The sequence below is a fragment of the Garra rufa genome, chromosome 1 (assembly GCF_049309525.1).
Source record: "Garra rufa chromosome 1, GarRuf1.0, whole genome shotgun sequence".
In the NCBI taxonomy this organism is placed as follows: Eukaryota; Metazoa; Chordata; class Actinopteri; order Cypriniformes; family Cyprinidae; genus Garra; species Garra rufa.
This window is the reverse complement of record NC_133361.1, coordinates 22,437,113-22,449,084: the sequence shown is the minus strand read 5'-3', so window position 1 is coordinate 22,449,084 and position 11,972 is coordinate 22,437,113. Positions and strand designations below refer to the sequence as shown.

Below are 11,972 nucleotides of genomic sequence, written 5' to 3'. Positions count from 1 at the left end.
CCAATCATCGATAGCATACAACAACACGGGGTCTGTGGCTGAGGAGTCTCTACAGAGCAATAGTGGGCGTTTCTAACTTTGTGGTTCTTTTTTCCTGATTTTTGTTTACTGAAATATTTGAAATACTGACATATTTTAAAAGGTAAAATAAATAAACAAGACTAATAATTCAGTCCAAAAATGTACTTTATGTTTTCTTCAAAATTACAGTGCAAGAAATTACATCTCTAGGAAATTATAAACAAACTAAAATAAATGATGTACAGTAAACTGTTTTACAGTTTAGACTGGCATGGGAATGAGTAAAAGATTACAAAATTATTATTTTTGTTTGATCCCTTTATCACAGCATTTATGATCTTTAGAAGACACACTTTCAATGCTTTTACAAACTATTTCACATCAAATAACATTAATTTAGCATTACAACACTGATTCAATGAATATAAGGCCAGGCAAAGTTAAAGCAACACCAAGTAACTTTTCCCTCAACGCTCCCTCTACAGGTTGGAAGCGGAATTGTCCATTACCGCTGTCGTAAATAATTTAGCCTACTGTCGAGTCACATGCACGTTATTTGTTTGGAGGCTATCCAGGACCGGCTTTGGAAATAACGATATCCAGTGACAAGGTAGAGTATGTTGTATGACTTTATAAAAGTATGAAAACCTTTTGTGAAGCCTGCCATAAAGCAAGTCGCATTTGTAGTCTCATTTGAACTACAAAACCGCGACCCGACGACCCAAACTTACATAGTGCTGTTATGGCCGATAGAGGGTCGCAAAGCGAGTACGAAAGTGCCGTTTCACCCTGTTATGAGTTGATGAACCACTGACACGAGTTCGGAAACATTATTTTAAGGAAAAAAAACTCCTTAGTGTTGCTTTAATTTATATAGCACATTTCATACACAATAGTGCCTTACATATCAAAGGAATTAAAATAATCATAAAAATAATCACAACAATAAAAACAAGACATTTTAAAATGATTTAAACAATAACAAGCAAGCAAGTCAAAAATATCTATATTGACTTCAGTCAAAAACAGGCCTTGAAATCAACTTCCGTAGTAAAAACATTAATATTCAACATTAAGTGAAACGCAGTTGAGACAGCAAAAACTGAAAAGTGAAATATGTCAAATATCTGGGCATGCTCAAACTATAAAAATAACAAAAACAAAGACTATGCACAGGTGTCTACATGCAATTTCTCAGCATCTTCAATATTCCCAGCCCATGTCCATAGCCAGCCTGTGTACACTGATAAGGAAATCTGGGAACTCATCAATCATCTTCTTTTCATAGAAGTCTTTTTTCCTTTTGGAAACAAATCAAAAACAGTCAGATCTTACAATATGTAATATATAATATATAATATACAATAATTAATACACAAATCATATATGGAACCATCAGTAAAACATTCTAAACATGTATGCAGAAACTACTGGAGGTTTTCTTTCTTAAACTATATCAGCCCTTTTCTGTACTTACTGATGTCCTAGTGTATTACGCAAATACCGTAAAAGGCCAAGCAAGTCATTGGGGAGATGTTTGCCAATTTTTGTCCATGTCTCAGGAGCCTGCAAATACAAAGTTGCTTACACCTGGAAATTTCAGTGCAGGAATATATATATATATATATATATATATATATATATATATATATATATATTTTTTTTTTAGAATCAATATAATTTAAATGTTCTTTAAATAAGAACAATAATATATCATATTAAAAATAATATGAATCTCACATGTAGCACATAAAGACAGCACAAACTAGATTTTGCTATGTTGCAAATAAACTTATATAACTTATAAATGAACTGGTTTGTACTTTTCCCTGCTTAGTGTATTTTGTTGTATGAATTGTGAGGGTGTTTGTCTAATTTGCACGATTATATGGTTATGTGCGCTTTATTATTTAGCATCGATTTTCCTTCATCCGAACATGAGAGACAACCTAATTTGGGGTCACGAGTACTACTCAAGACCTACCAGTTAGGAAACACTAATTGCTGTGCTGTTTATAGTCCAAACACACCCTCAACCAATCAGCAACTTAGCAAGGAGAGGAAAGCACTTATTATGTGAATAAGTCATTGCTCACCTTTGTCCTCCAGTCAGAAAAGGTTTTTCCCTTTGTGTATTTTTGTACAGTGTCATAAAGCTTTTTATTGTTTTCATAGTCCTTGTATTCCTGGACATCATCTTCATTACCCAGATTGTGAAGAACATCTTTTATTCTGAAGGAAAACAAAATGAAGGCAAACTGCAAGTTCAGGGGTTAGTCCATATAATTTCTGCATGGATCAGCTATATAATAATGATCTAATTCTTCTTTCAGAGAAAAACTGGTACATAAATATGAGGGAATTTATGACTTAAAAACTTCCCTGACATGGTCTACTCTTATTAATAGGGAAATTTAACAATGTACACTTACTAAGAGGCAGCAAAGCAAGGAAGATCAGAACTCATGCAGACTGACAGCTCAGGATAGATGGCAAGATAATAAAAAGCCCTCAGAAACAAGACACTGCCAGTGGCCAGTGCCAGAAAGACTCTTTTTGAAAATCAGGTAAAAACAGCATCTGAAAAACTGGAAAAAGACATAAAAGGAGCAAGAAGTAAAAGAGTAAAAGAATGCAGTTAAAGACTAGGCAGAAGATAATAGGGGTAACAGTGAAGAAACACCTTACAGTTTCATGTAACTGCCACCTTCAATGGTAAAAGCAAGAATAAGGAGCAAATGATTTCTTCTTAAGGATCAAACATGAATTATAGTTTACCGTTTGTCATCCCAGAAATGAGGGTGATTAAGGACCTTGTCAATGGATGGCCTCTTATCTTTATCTTTGTTGATCATCCATTCTATGAGATCCTTTGCTGTAATATCTTGAATATCGCTAAGAGAAAATTTCCCTTCAGAAATATTCACCTCACGGCGGATGCCATCACCAAAAGGATGTTTCCCATCAGAGAGGATGTAATAGGTTAACATCCCTGCTACCTACAATACATAGTGCAAAAACAACATTATCTAACAGGGGACAAACGGCACAATATTAACCACTGGACATGATTAGAGTAGGCAGAGTGTAAGCATAATCACAAATAGGCATGATTTCTATGAACTAAACTGATAATAAAATCCTCTTTTAGTTAGATGATCTCATTATTATCATGGCTTCAGTTCATTCATGGTATTTTACAAACCTGGATGTCTGAGCTCTTTTTGTAACTGCCTTTTTCAGTCTGATTCACAATCTCTGTCGCCTCCCAGCCTTGTGTACCAGCTCTATCAGTATACATAGTGGTTTTCCCCTCCTCCAGTTTGCGACTTATACCGAAGTCGGCCAGCCTTGCTCTTTTTTCTAGATCTATCAGAAATATGTTAGAATTTTGAATACATTGAATTGAAATGTAATTCTATTGTAATTTAACAGTAAAGTTTCATTTATAATATTCTGTAAATAATCAAACAAAACTATATGTATATTAATACCTATCAAAACATTTCTGGGCTTTATATCTCGATGTATCACTCCAGCATGGTGAAGAACTTGAAGGCCAAGAAGCATCTCCTTCACTATTTTCTTCAAAGTGGTCTCTTTTTGGTCGCTTTGCTCTGACTGACGAAGACATTTCATATACTCCTCTAGATCATATTCGCAAAGCTGGTTTGCAAGATAGTAAAAGTCTTTATCCTCTGCAAAGGTCATATACCTGACGATATACTTGCTTTCAAGGCTCAAATCTCGCAAAAGCTTCAGTTCATTTTCAAAGTCTTTGTTGTTCTTTGGGTTCTTGGTTATTAGTTTAATGGCCACCTCAATACCATCTTTTCTCATTCCAATATATACTTGGGTGCTGCTTCCTCCAGAGCCTATCATGTACTTCCCATCTTTATAAAAGTAGAGGCTGTCTATATTTTTTATGTTAGGCTCTCTTAACATCTCCTTTATTTTTGTACTATGTATTGTAGAGGATTCATTTCGCCAGGTGATTTGCTTGTCCTCAGATCGTTGTTGGATAGCTTGCATCTGTAGTATTTCTGTACTTTCAGAGCGAGATTCTGAAGTCTGTGCAGATGACCCTGGAATGTCTTGTTGAACTCCTACAAATAAATAAATGTTGTTTACTTTAAAGTTATAAGAAAATATATAATTAAGAGGTCAGGCAAGTATTTTTTATTTTAAGCTGAGGTGTTATATCTCAATTGCACAACATAATGCAGTACACTTGCTGACCATGAAATAATAATTATGCATCCTCACAACTTAGATTTTAGTATTAGTACTGTATAAACATTAAATTAGAAGTAAAACTAAAACTACAGATATTATAAATATAAACATATTTTAGTCATTTAAAACATGAGTATATCCATTCCATGCTGTAGTTGCATGTGTCCTACTCTCTCTCACCTTGTCCTTTAAGATCTTCAACCAGAAAGCGGTCATTAAATTGGAGGAAATTATAAAAAGCAGATTTTGCTTTGTTGGTGCTCAGAGCATCAAGTAACGTTCTCATTTTATCCATAGGTGTAGAGGCTGCAGATATCTTTGAGTATGTTTCCTCATGAATTATTTTAAGAGTTTTCAGTGAATCAGCAATGGGCATCACAGTGGAAATCCTTTGGATGAGCTTGTTACTGTGACTGTCCACAAACTGAGCATCTGAAAAACAAATGACAGTTAAACCAGAATATTTGGCACAAAGCAATGTGAGTAATAATGCAGAGTAGACATATCCATTAAAGGAGTTTGCAAGGATAGTTTACCCAAAAAAATGAAAATTCATCATTTACTGACACTCAAGTTGTTCCAAACATGCATGAGTTTCTTTTTTTTTTTTCCTGAACACAAAGAATGTTGGTAACGGAACAGTTGCCGGTAGCCATTACCTTCCATAGCAAGGAAAAAAATACTATGGAAGTCAATGGCTATCCTGGTAACAGTTTGGTAACCCATATTCTTCAGAATATCTTATATTGTGTTCTACAGAAGAAAGAAAGGCATACGTTTGGAATGAAATGATGGTAAGAAAATGAGAGAATTTAAATATTAGGGTGAACTGTCCCTTTATCCCTGTGCCACAGCCAGTTGAGTTTTGACTTGTACAGTATATGTTGAAAAATCCTTACTATTTCAAAATCCCTCTCACCTTGATGTTCAAGCTCTTTAACCAAGTTTGGCATCTTAGCTTGCAACACATTGTAAAAATAAGATATTGCTTTGTCGGTGCTCAGAGCATTTAAAAGCACTGTCATTTTAGCATCTGAGGATGCTTCCAGAATCATTTTATGTGTTTCCAAAGAAATAATTTTTTTGTCTCTTAGTGCCTCAGCAATGGCCATCACAGAAGTAACCCTCTGAATGAGGACTTCTCTGTGATATTTCACAAATAGAGAATCTGAAAAAAAAAGACAATAATCAAGATCAATCAAGAGAGTCTTTATAACTAATAAAAAAACTAATAATAAATATATTGTATATGATCTACATTTTAAAGCTATTTGTTTTAGTCAGGTTAAACTTGGGTTTGGTGTGTCAACTTAAAACTTACGCAGCTGTTCCATTGTTTTTGATCAATGCCTTTAAAAACTGCAAGTCCTGTACACAGAAAATCTAATCAAAAAGATACAAGCAATGAATACTAGAATATGCAGCAAGTCTACATACAATAAATGTACATATGTCAATATTCATGTACATGTCTACACGACATTTAGCCTAAATTATTAAGTAGCCCACTCTAAGTATTAGAATAAATGTTAAGAATTGTTATTAGAAACATTTTTTATGTTGTTGTTTTCCTCCTTAACTCTTTAAACAAATCCTATACTGACAACTTTATTTAACAAAATAAACAAAGAAATATACACTACCAGTCAAAAGTTTTTGAACAGTAAGAGCATTAATGAATGTTTTTAAAGAAGTCTCTACTGCTCACCAAGCCTGCATTTATTTAATCCAAAGTACAGCAAAAACAGTAAAATTTTGAAATATTTTTTACTATTTAAAATAACTGTTTTCTATTTGAATATATTTTAAAGTGTAATTTATTCCTGTGATTTCAAAGCTGAATTTTTAGCATCATTACTCCAGTCACATGATCCTCCGGGAAATAATCTAATATTCTGATTTGCTGCTCAAAAAACTTTTATTGTTAGTATTGTTTTATGTTGAAAACAGTAGAATTTTTTAAAGGTTTCTTTGATGAATAGAAAGTTCAGAGGAACAGTATTTATTTGAAATATAAATCTTTTGTTACATTATAAATGTCTTTATCATCACTTTTGATCAATTTAAAGTATCTTTGCTAAATACAAATATTAATTTCTTTCCTCATTATAATCACACTGACTCCAAGCTTTTGAATGGTATAGTGAAGCAGCCAGTCTCTAGCGGCCAGTCGATGAATTGCAGGTTAAGTCACTTAAGTCTCTTTCAATAGAGAGAGCAGGAGGTTGCCGCTTGGTAATGATGCTGAAGATTTAGCTTTGATCACAGGAATAAAGTACACTTTGAAATATATTCAAATAGAAAGCAGTTATTTTAAAAAGTAAACATATTTCACAAAATGACTGCTTTTGATGTATTTTGGATCAAATAAATGCAGGCTTGGTGAGCATAGACTTCTTAAAAAATATTACTAATCTTACTGTTCAGGAACTTTTGACTGGTAGTGTATAAGCATAACAACCAATCAAACGTTTTGCCTAAAATCAGTCAAAATTCGCACTTAGTGCGTTTTTTTTTCTCAACTTGTTAATATTTAATGTATAGTGCCTTGCAAAAGTATTCATACCCCTTCATTTTTTCACATTTTGTTTTGTTGCAGCATTACGTTAAACTGCTGTAAAATAGTTTTTCCCCACATCAATTTACACTCCATACACCATAATAATGACAAAGCAAAAACCAGATTTGCAAATTTTACAAATTTATTAAAAATAAAACACTGAAATAAGTACATTGCATAAGTATTCATACCCTTAACTCAGTACATAGTTGAAGCACCTTTACAGCCTCAAGTCTTTTTGGGTATGATGTGACAAGCTTTGCACATCTGCATTTGGCAATTATCTGCCATTCTTTGCCTCACCTTTTCACCTCTCAAGCTCTGTCAGCTTGGATGGGGGCTGCCAGACATTTTCTAGAGTCCTAGTTGTTCCAATCATCTTCCATTATGGATAATGGAGGCTACATGCTTCTGTGAACCTTCAATGCAGCAGATTTTTTTCTGAACTCTTCCCTAGATCATTGCCTTAACGCAAGTCTGTCACTGAGCTCTACAGGCAGTTATCTTGACCTCAGGACTTGGTTTTTGCTCTGATATGCATTTTCAGCTGTTAGACCTTTTCTGAGAGGTGTGTGTCTTTCTAAATCATACTCATTCAAATGAATTTGCCACAGTTTAACTACACTCGAAGTGTAGTAACATCTAAAAGCATGAATGCTCCTGAGCTAAATTTCGAGTGTCCCAGAAACGGGATCTTTTCAGTTTTTTATTTCTAATAAATTTGCACAAATGTTAAAAACCTATTTTTTGCTTTGCCATTATGGAGTAGGGAGTGTAGATTGTTGTGGGAAAAAAAAGTAATTTAAAGTAGTCTAACATAAGGCAGCAACATAACAAAATGTGAAAAAAATGAAGGGGTATGAATAATTTTGCAAGGCACTGTATATTACGACGGTGGACTAAAATAAGTAAAAACATAATAATATTTTAGCAAAAGGGAAATTTACACCAGGATATATAGTTTTGTGTTCATCAGCAAACCGAAAATAACTACATCCTTAAGCAACGGACGTAAATTTAACTTACCTCGTTGAACTTTTCAACCGGGTCTTTTCCTTTGTTATATTGAATTCATTCCAACCGATTTTTTACAGCGTTTGTTAAAAAAGAGTGAGCGTTGGTCAAAATCAGTCTTTCATAAACGACTTCTTTCCTGTGTTTAGGATTTTTGAATAGTCTAACGTAGGATACAGAAGAGGATTCTATTGGTCTTTTGTCAGATCCGAGAATGCCCAGTGATTGGTTAAAAGAACTGCCAATCAAAGCACTCTCTGTTTCGTCTTGCATGCTTACGGATTCAGCAGTGTGTGTCTATGTGTGTTTCTCTCCAGTTTGTTGTGGGTTGAAATGCTCATGATCATTGAAGTTTATATCACCACAGTTGGTAAACACACACTAAGCTGAAATGGATATGGACGAGAAGCCAAAATACGGTAAGTTTATTCCTGGTTTACCATTACATTTCTTGGTGTTTGTTGTTAAAGTTTGTGGTTTGAGGTTTTTAAGAGATCCCTTTCATGTTTACTCTTCCAAACAGAAACTGAAATTGATTAATAATAACTTCCCCGATGCTAATGAAATACCAAGATGAGCCAAAGAAATGTTATTTTGGCTCTACATACCGTGTTAAAGTGAAAGACTGTGGTTTTATGTCGTTCATTGGTGTTTTGTTGGTAAGACAACGCCTACAATTCCCGTTATTTCCATTGTCAGTTCATATTTTGCGATTTCCTTGGAAGTATATTACCTCATGTCATGTGAAATGAGTTTCTTACTCCTTAACAAACATAAAGGCTGAACTGTTATCTGTAAACATTGTGATTTGTTACTGTAAGTTACAGTACTGTTAGGTATTGTAACTAGATACTGTAAGTTTAGTGGTTGGAAAATAAATGCTGTGCATTTGGCTGTCTATTAAATTGTGTTATTATGGCTAAAATGTTCATGTAATACCATGTTAGTCAAAGCAATCACAGCAAAGCTGACATATGACAGACATATGAAACTACGCAGCTGTTCTGTCTGTGTGTGAATACAAGTCATGGACAACATTGAAAGACTCAGTTGTGGCTGGATTTCAGTTTGAAACCAACGAAGAACAGTATTGCTTGCATTAGGTTAAAAAACTGTTTTTGCAACAATTACTTTGCAAAAAATAGCTTTTAGAAAGCCTGCTTTACTTTTGCATATCTCCTCATAAGTATAGCTTGTAACCCAAGTCATTGAGCACATGGTTATGGGAGGCTGCTCTCATGAGTTGGAGTGCATGTAATTAAAGGGTGGAATATAGGATGGCGCTTTTTAAAGATGTAAAATAAGGCCAAACCTCTTCATTTTAAACTTGTATGTTCTTCTGAGCTGTACTTATGTGCTATTTCTAGCATTGAAGGCCTGAGTTTTGACTGCAGCTGTTTTAAATTAGGGAAGGGATAACTTTTACATTCAGTGCTACTTCTCTAATAGTTTACAGGCAATGTTCGTCACCGGAGACTTGTTATATTGCCTAATTGCAATGTGGTCATTCTGTGTCAACTCAACCAGAGGTCCCCGGCTTAAATTTTTGATTTTGCTAATATTTATTCTGATAAAAGATACACATGTATAGTGATGAAAGCCAAAATATTAAAATATCATGGATGAATAATTACTGAGTAACCCACTATTTTGTAGAGGGAGGTCAAAATAGCAATTTTCATTTTCGATTCAGAGTCAAGTTACAGGCATTTAAAAATTACTTTAGAAGGATAGCAGCATCATTATCTTATTTTTTTGCACAGTTTTGTAGTTATATTAGTAAAATATGTTGACTTGGCAATCTTTGTTGCAATCTATGGTGACCATTCAAAAATGGGGAAATGGCACCTTTCGTTTTTCTCCAAAGTTTGCATGCCTGTAACTGAAGAAGTATTAAAGATATTTTAATGCCCGTTTAGATATTTCCTTAACAAAGTTTCCTTTTGGCATCTTTATTTTTAATGCCCTATGAGATTCGGTTCTAGAGATATTGGAACTTCGATATGGCTCTAGAAGTAAATCATGAAAGTGTACACATTCTCAGTGGTCAAAAACCAAATGTGGGTCAGTTTATAAAAATAAATATTAGCAAATCGTAAAATTTGAGCTGGGGAAGTTTTTGAAATTTGGTTGATTTGACATGGAATGATCCATTGGGAATTGTGCAGTAGACTTATTTCAAGGCAAATACTAGCCGGATTTGTTTTTGAGGGATGCGTAGCCTTTTATATGAGTCACTGTGCTGATGTAAGTTTCCTTTGTAGCAATTCTTCATGAATAAACCCAATTGAGTATTTCCTTTTAATGCATTCTTTATTAGTTTAACAGTACAGTTTTTTGCTAGGCTCTAATAAAATATAAATAAGCACTGAGAGTACAGCCTTCATGTCTTATGATGTATACCAACATCTTGTAGTAATTATAATGTACTTGCAATGGTGTATTGAAAACTTTTGGGGGAAATCCTGAATTAATCAGAGCACATTTTTATTTCCTCAGAAGCCAGACGACAGGAAAATCACATAAAAATCACATTTGTCTCACTAATAAAATTGATAGCATATGTTAACTGTACAGTAACTTTTGAAATGTGTAAGCTCCATGTACAATAACATTTAGTCGTCGTCTTATCACATTTAGTGTAGGAAGTAGACTGCTGACGGCAGCTTTCCTTCCATTAGTCACTGAGAAAAAATGAAAGTGCTATTGATTTGTTTTCTTTTTTTCCCTTTCTGTACAGTACATATTTTAATAGCAATGAACTTTGTAGATTATACGGTTTGTTTGGACATTGTTTGTCCACATGTTGTAATCATTATCAGAGTCATTGACATGAAAGTGAAAAAGCTTGTTTTTATAGTTAACTAAAATCATTATAAATGCTGTCACTTGTAATAAAATAAACGTTAACTAAAATAAAATATATAAAGTAACCTTATTTTATTTCTTGATATATGTTTGTCTACAGAATTGGTTCAAAGTAAGAAACGTCTCTGAAAAAAGTCATACTGCAAATTGTACAGTATGATATCCAAGCTTCACATTTCTAGTAATTGTGCAGTTAATTCTCATTTTCAGAAAGTTTTGGAATATTTGTCCCAACATTTTTTAATTTATATATATTTTGAACGTCACTTTAAAAAAAAAATGATCAAAAAGAATAAAATGCAAAAATAATTTCAACATCTAAGATTTGAATACTTAAATGATTTTTAAATGTGTTTTTAGTTTGTGGAACAGCATTTTGCACCAATTCTGTAAAATTGCCTATATAAAACAACTTGATGTGCTAAAATGATTAAAACTATAACTGAAAAAAATAAAATAATATTGACTTAAATGAATTAAAGATTATAAAAAATTACTAAAGCTTCAAACTATTAAAAATGAAAATGGAAAATATCAAAATAAAAACTAATATTAGGAAAAACTACAGTAGTATCAAAATGATGAACTGCTTTGTGTGTCTTAGTTTTGGCAAAGATGCAGTTGCAACTAGGGGTGCGGTGATAAATTAATCCGTGGATTGATTCTGCGATTTTCTGAATGCATCGCAATTCTCTCTCAAATGGATTCTGAGCTTAGTTTTTAACAGCAGATGGCACTGCGTGCTTTAAAAACAGCCGTACTCTGCTTGCTTCCAGTTCCTTACACACACAACAATGAACCTAAAATAATTATTCATAAAGTTTTAAAGTTAAAGCGAAAAGGTTGAAATGAATTACAAGTGTGTTCACAGTGGGCTGTGTTTACATTAAAGTCTTATGTTTGGGCATAAAAAACATCTACAAAGTTACAAATCTCAAAGCCCACTCCAAAGGAATATATTTCGTTTTTTTTATTATTATTATTCGTTTTTAAGAACTACAACGAATGGCTCCTTTGGACTACAGCATTTGTTTTCCAGATGCAATGATATGATACTGTAGCGTATTATTTACTCTCCACCCATGTATCCTAAGTGTATATGACTTCCTTCTTTCAGACGAATGCAATCTGAGTTATATTAAAAAATAATCCTGGCACTCCCAAGCATGGCATAGACTGGAGTTTCTCTCCATCAGTTCAAAACAAGTACAACAAAGTGCATCGATCCATAATAAAAAGGGCCTCACGTGTACCTGGGTGGATCCTGTAGTGA

General features: G+C 33.6%; 2 protein-coding genes across 2 annotated transcripts in view; one reads left to right on the top strand and one right to left on the bottom strand.

The window, feature by feature from the left end:
- Positions 1-218: 218 nt before the first annotated feature.
- Positions 219-3,393, bottom strand: LOC141344128 (uncharacterized). The gene is made up of 5 exons (XM_073848899.1): positions 3,227-3,393; positions 2,800-3,020; positions 2,118-2,253; positions 1,499-1,587; positions 219-1,321 (listed from the first exon to the last, which is right to left on the bottom strand). The coding sequence occupies exons 1-5, from the start codon at positions 3,320-3,322 to the stop codon at positions 1,225-1,227; spliced, it is 639 nt and encodes a 212-aa protein (XP_073705000.1). The 5' UTR covers positions 3,323-3,393; the 3' UTR covers positions 219-1,224.
- Positions 3,394-8,112: 4,719 nt separating this feature from the next.
- Positions 8,113-11,972, top strand: part of LOC141332336 (choline transporter-like protein 2) — a 36,922-nt gene continuing 33,062 nt past the window's right edge. The window contains exon 1 of the mRNA XM_073837485.1: positions 8,113-8,250. Within this exon, the coding sequence (XP_073693586.1) occupies positions 8,223-8,250 (28 nt within the window). The 5' untranslated portion in view covers positions 8,113-8,222. The remainder of the gene's footprint in view (positions 8,251-11,972) is intronic.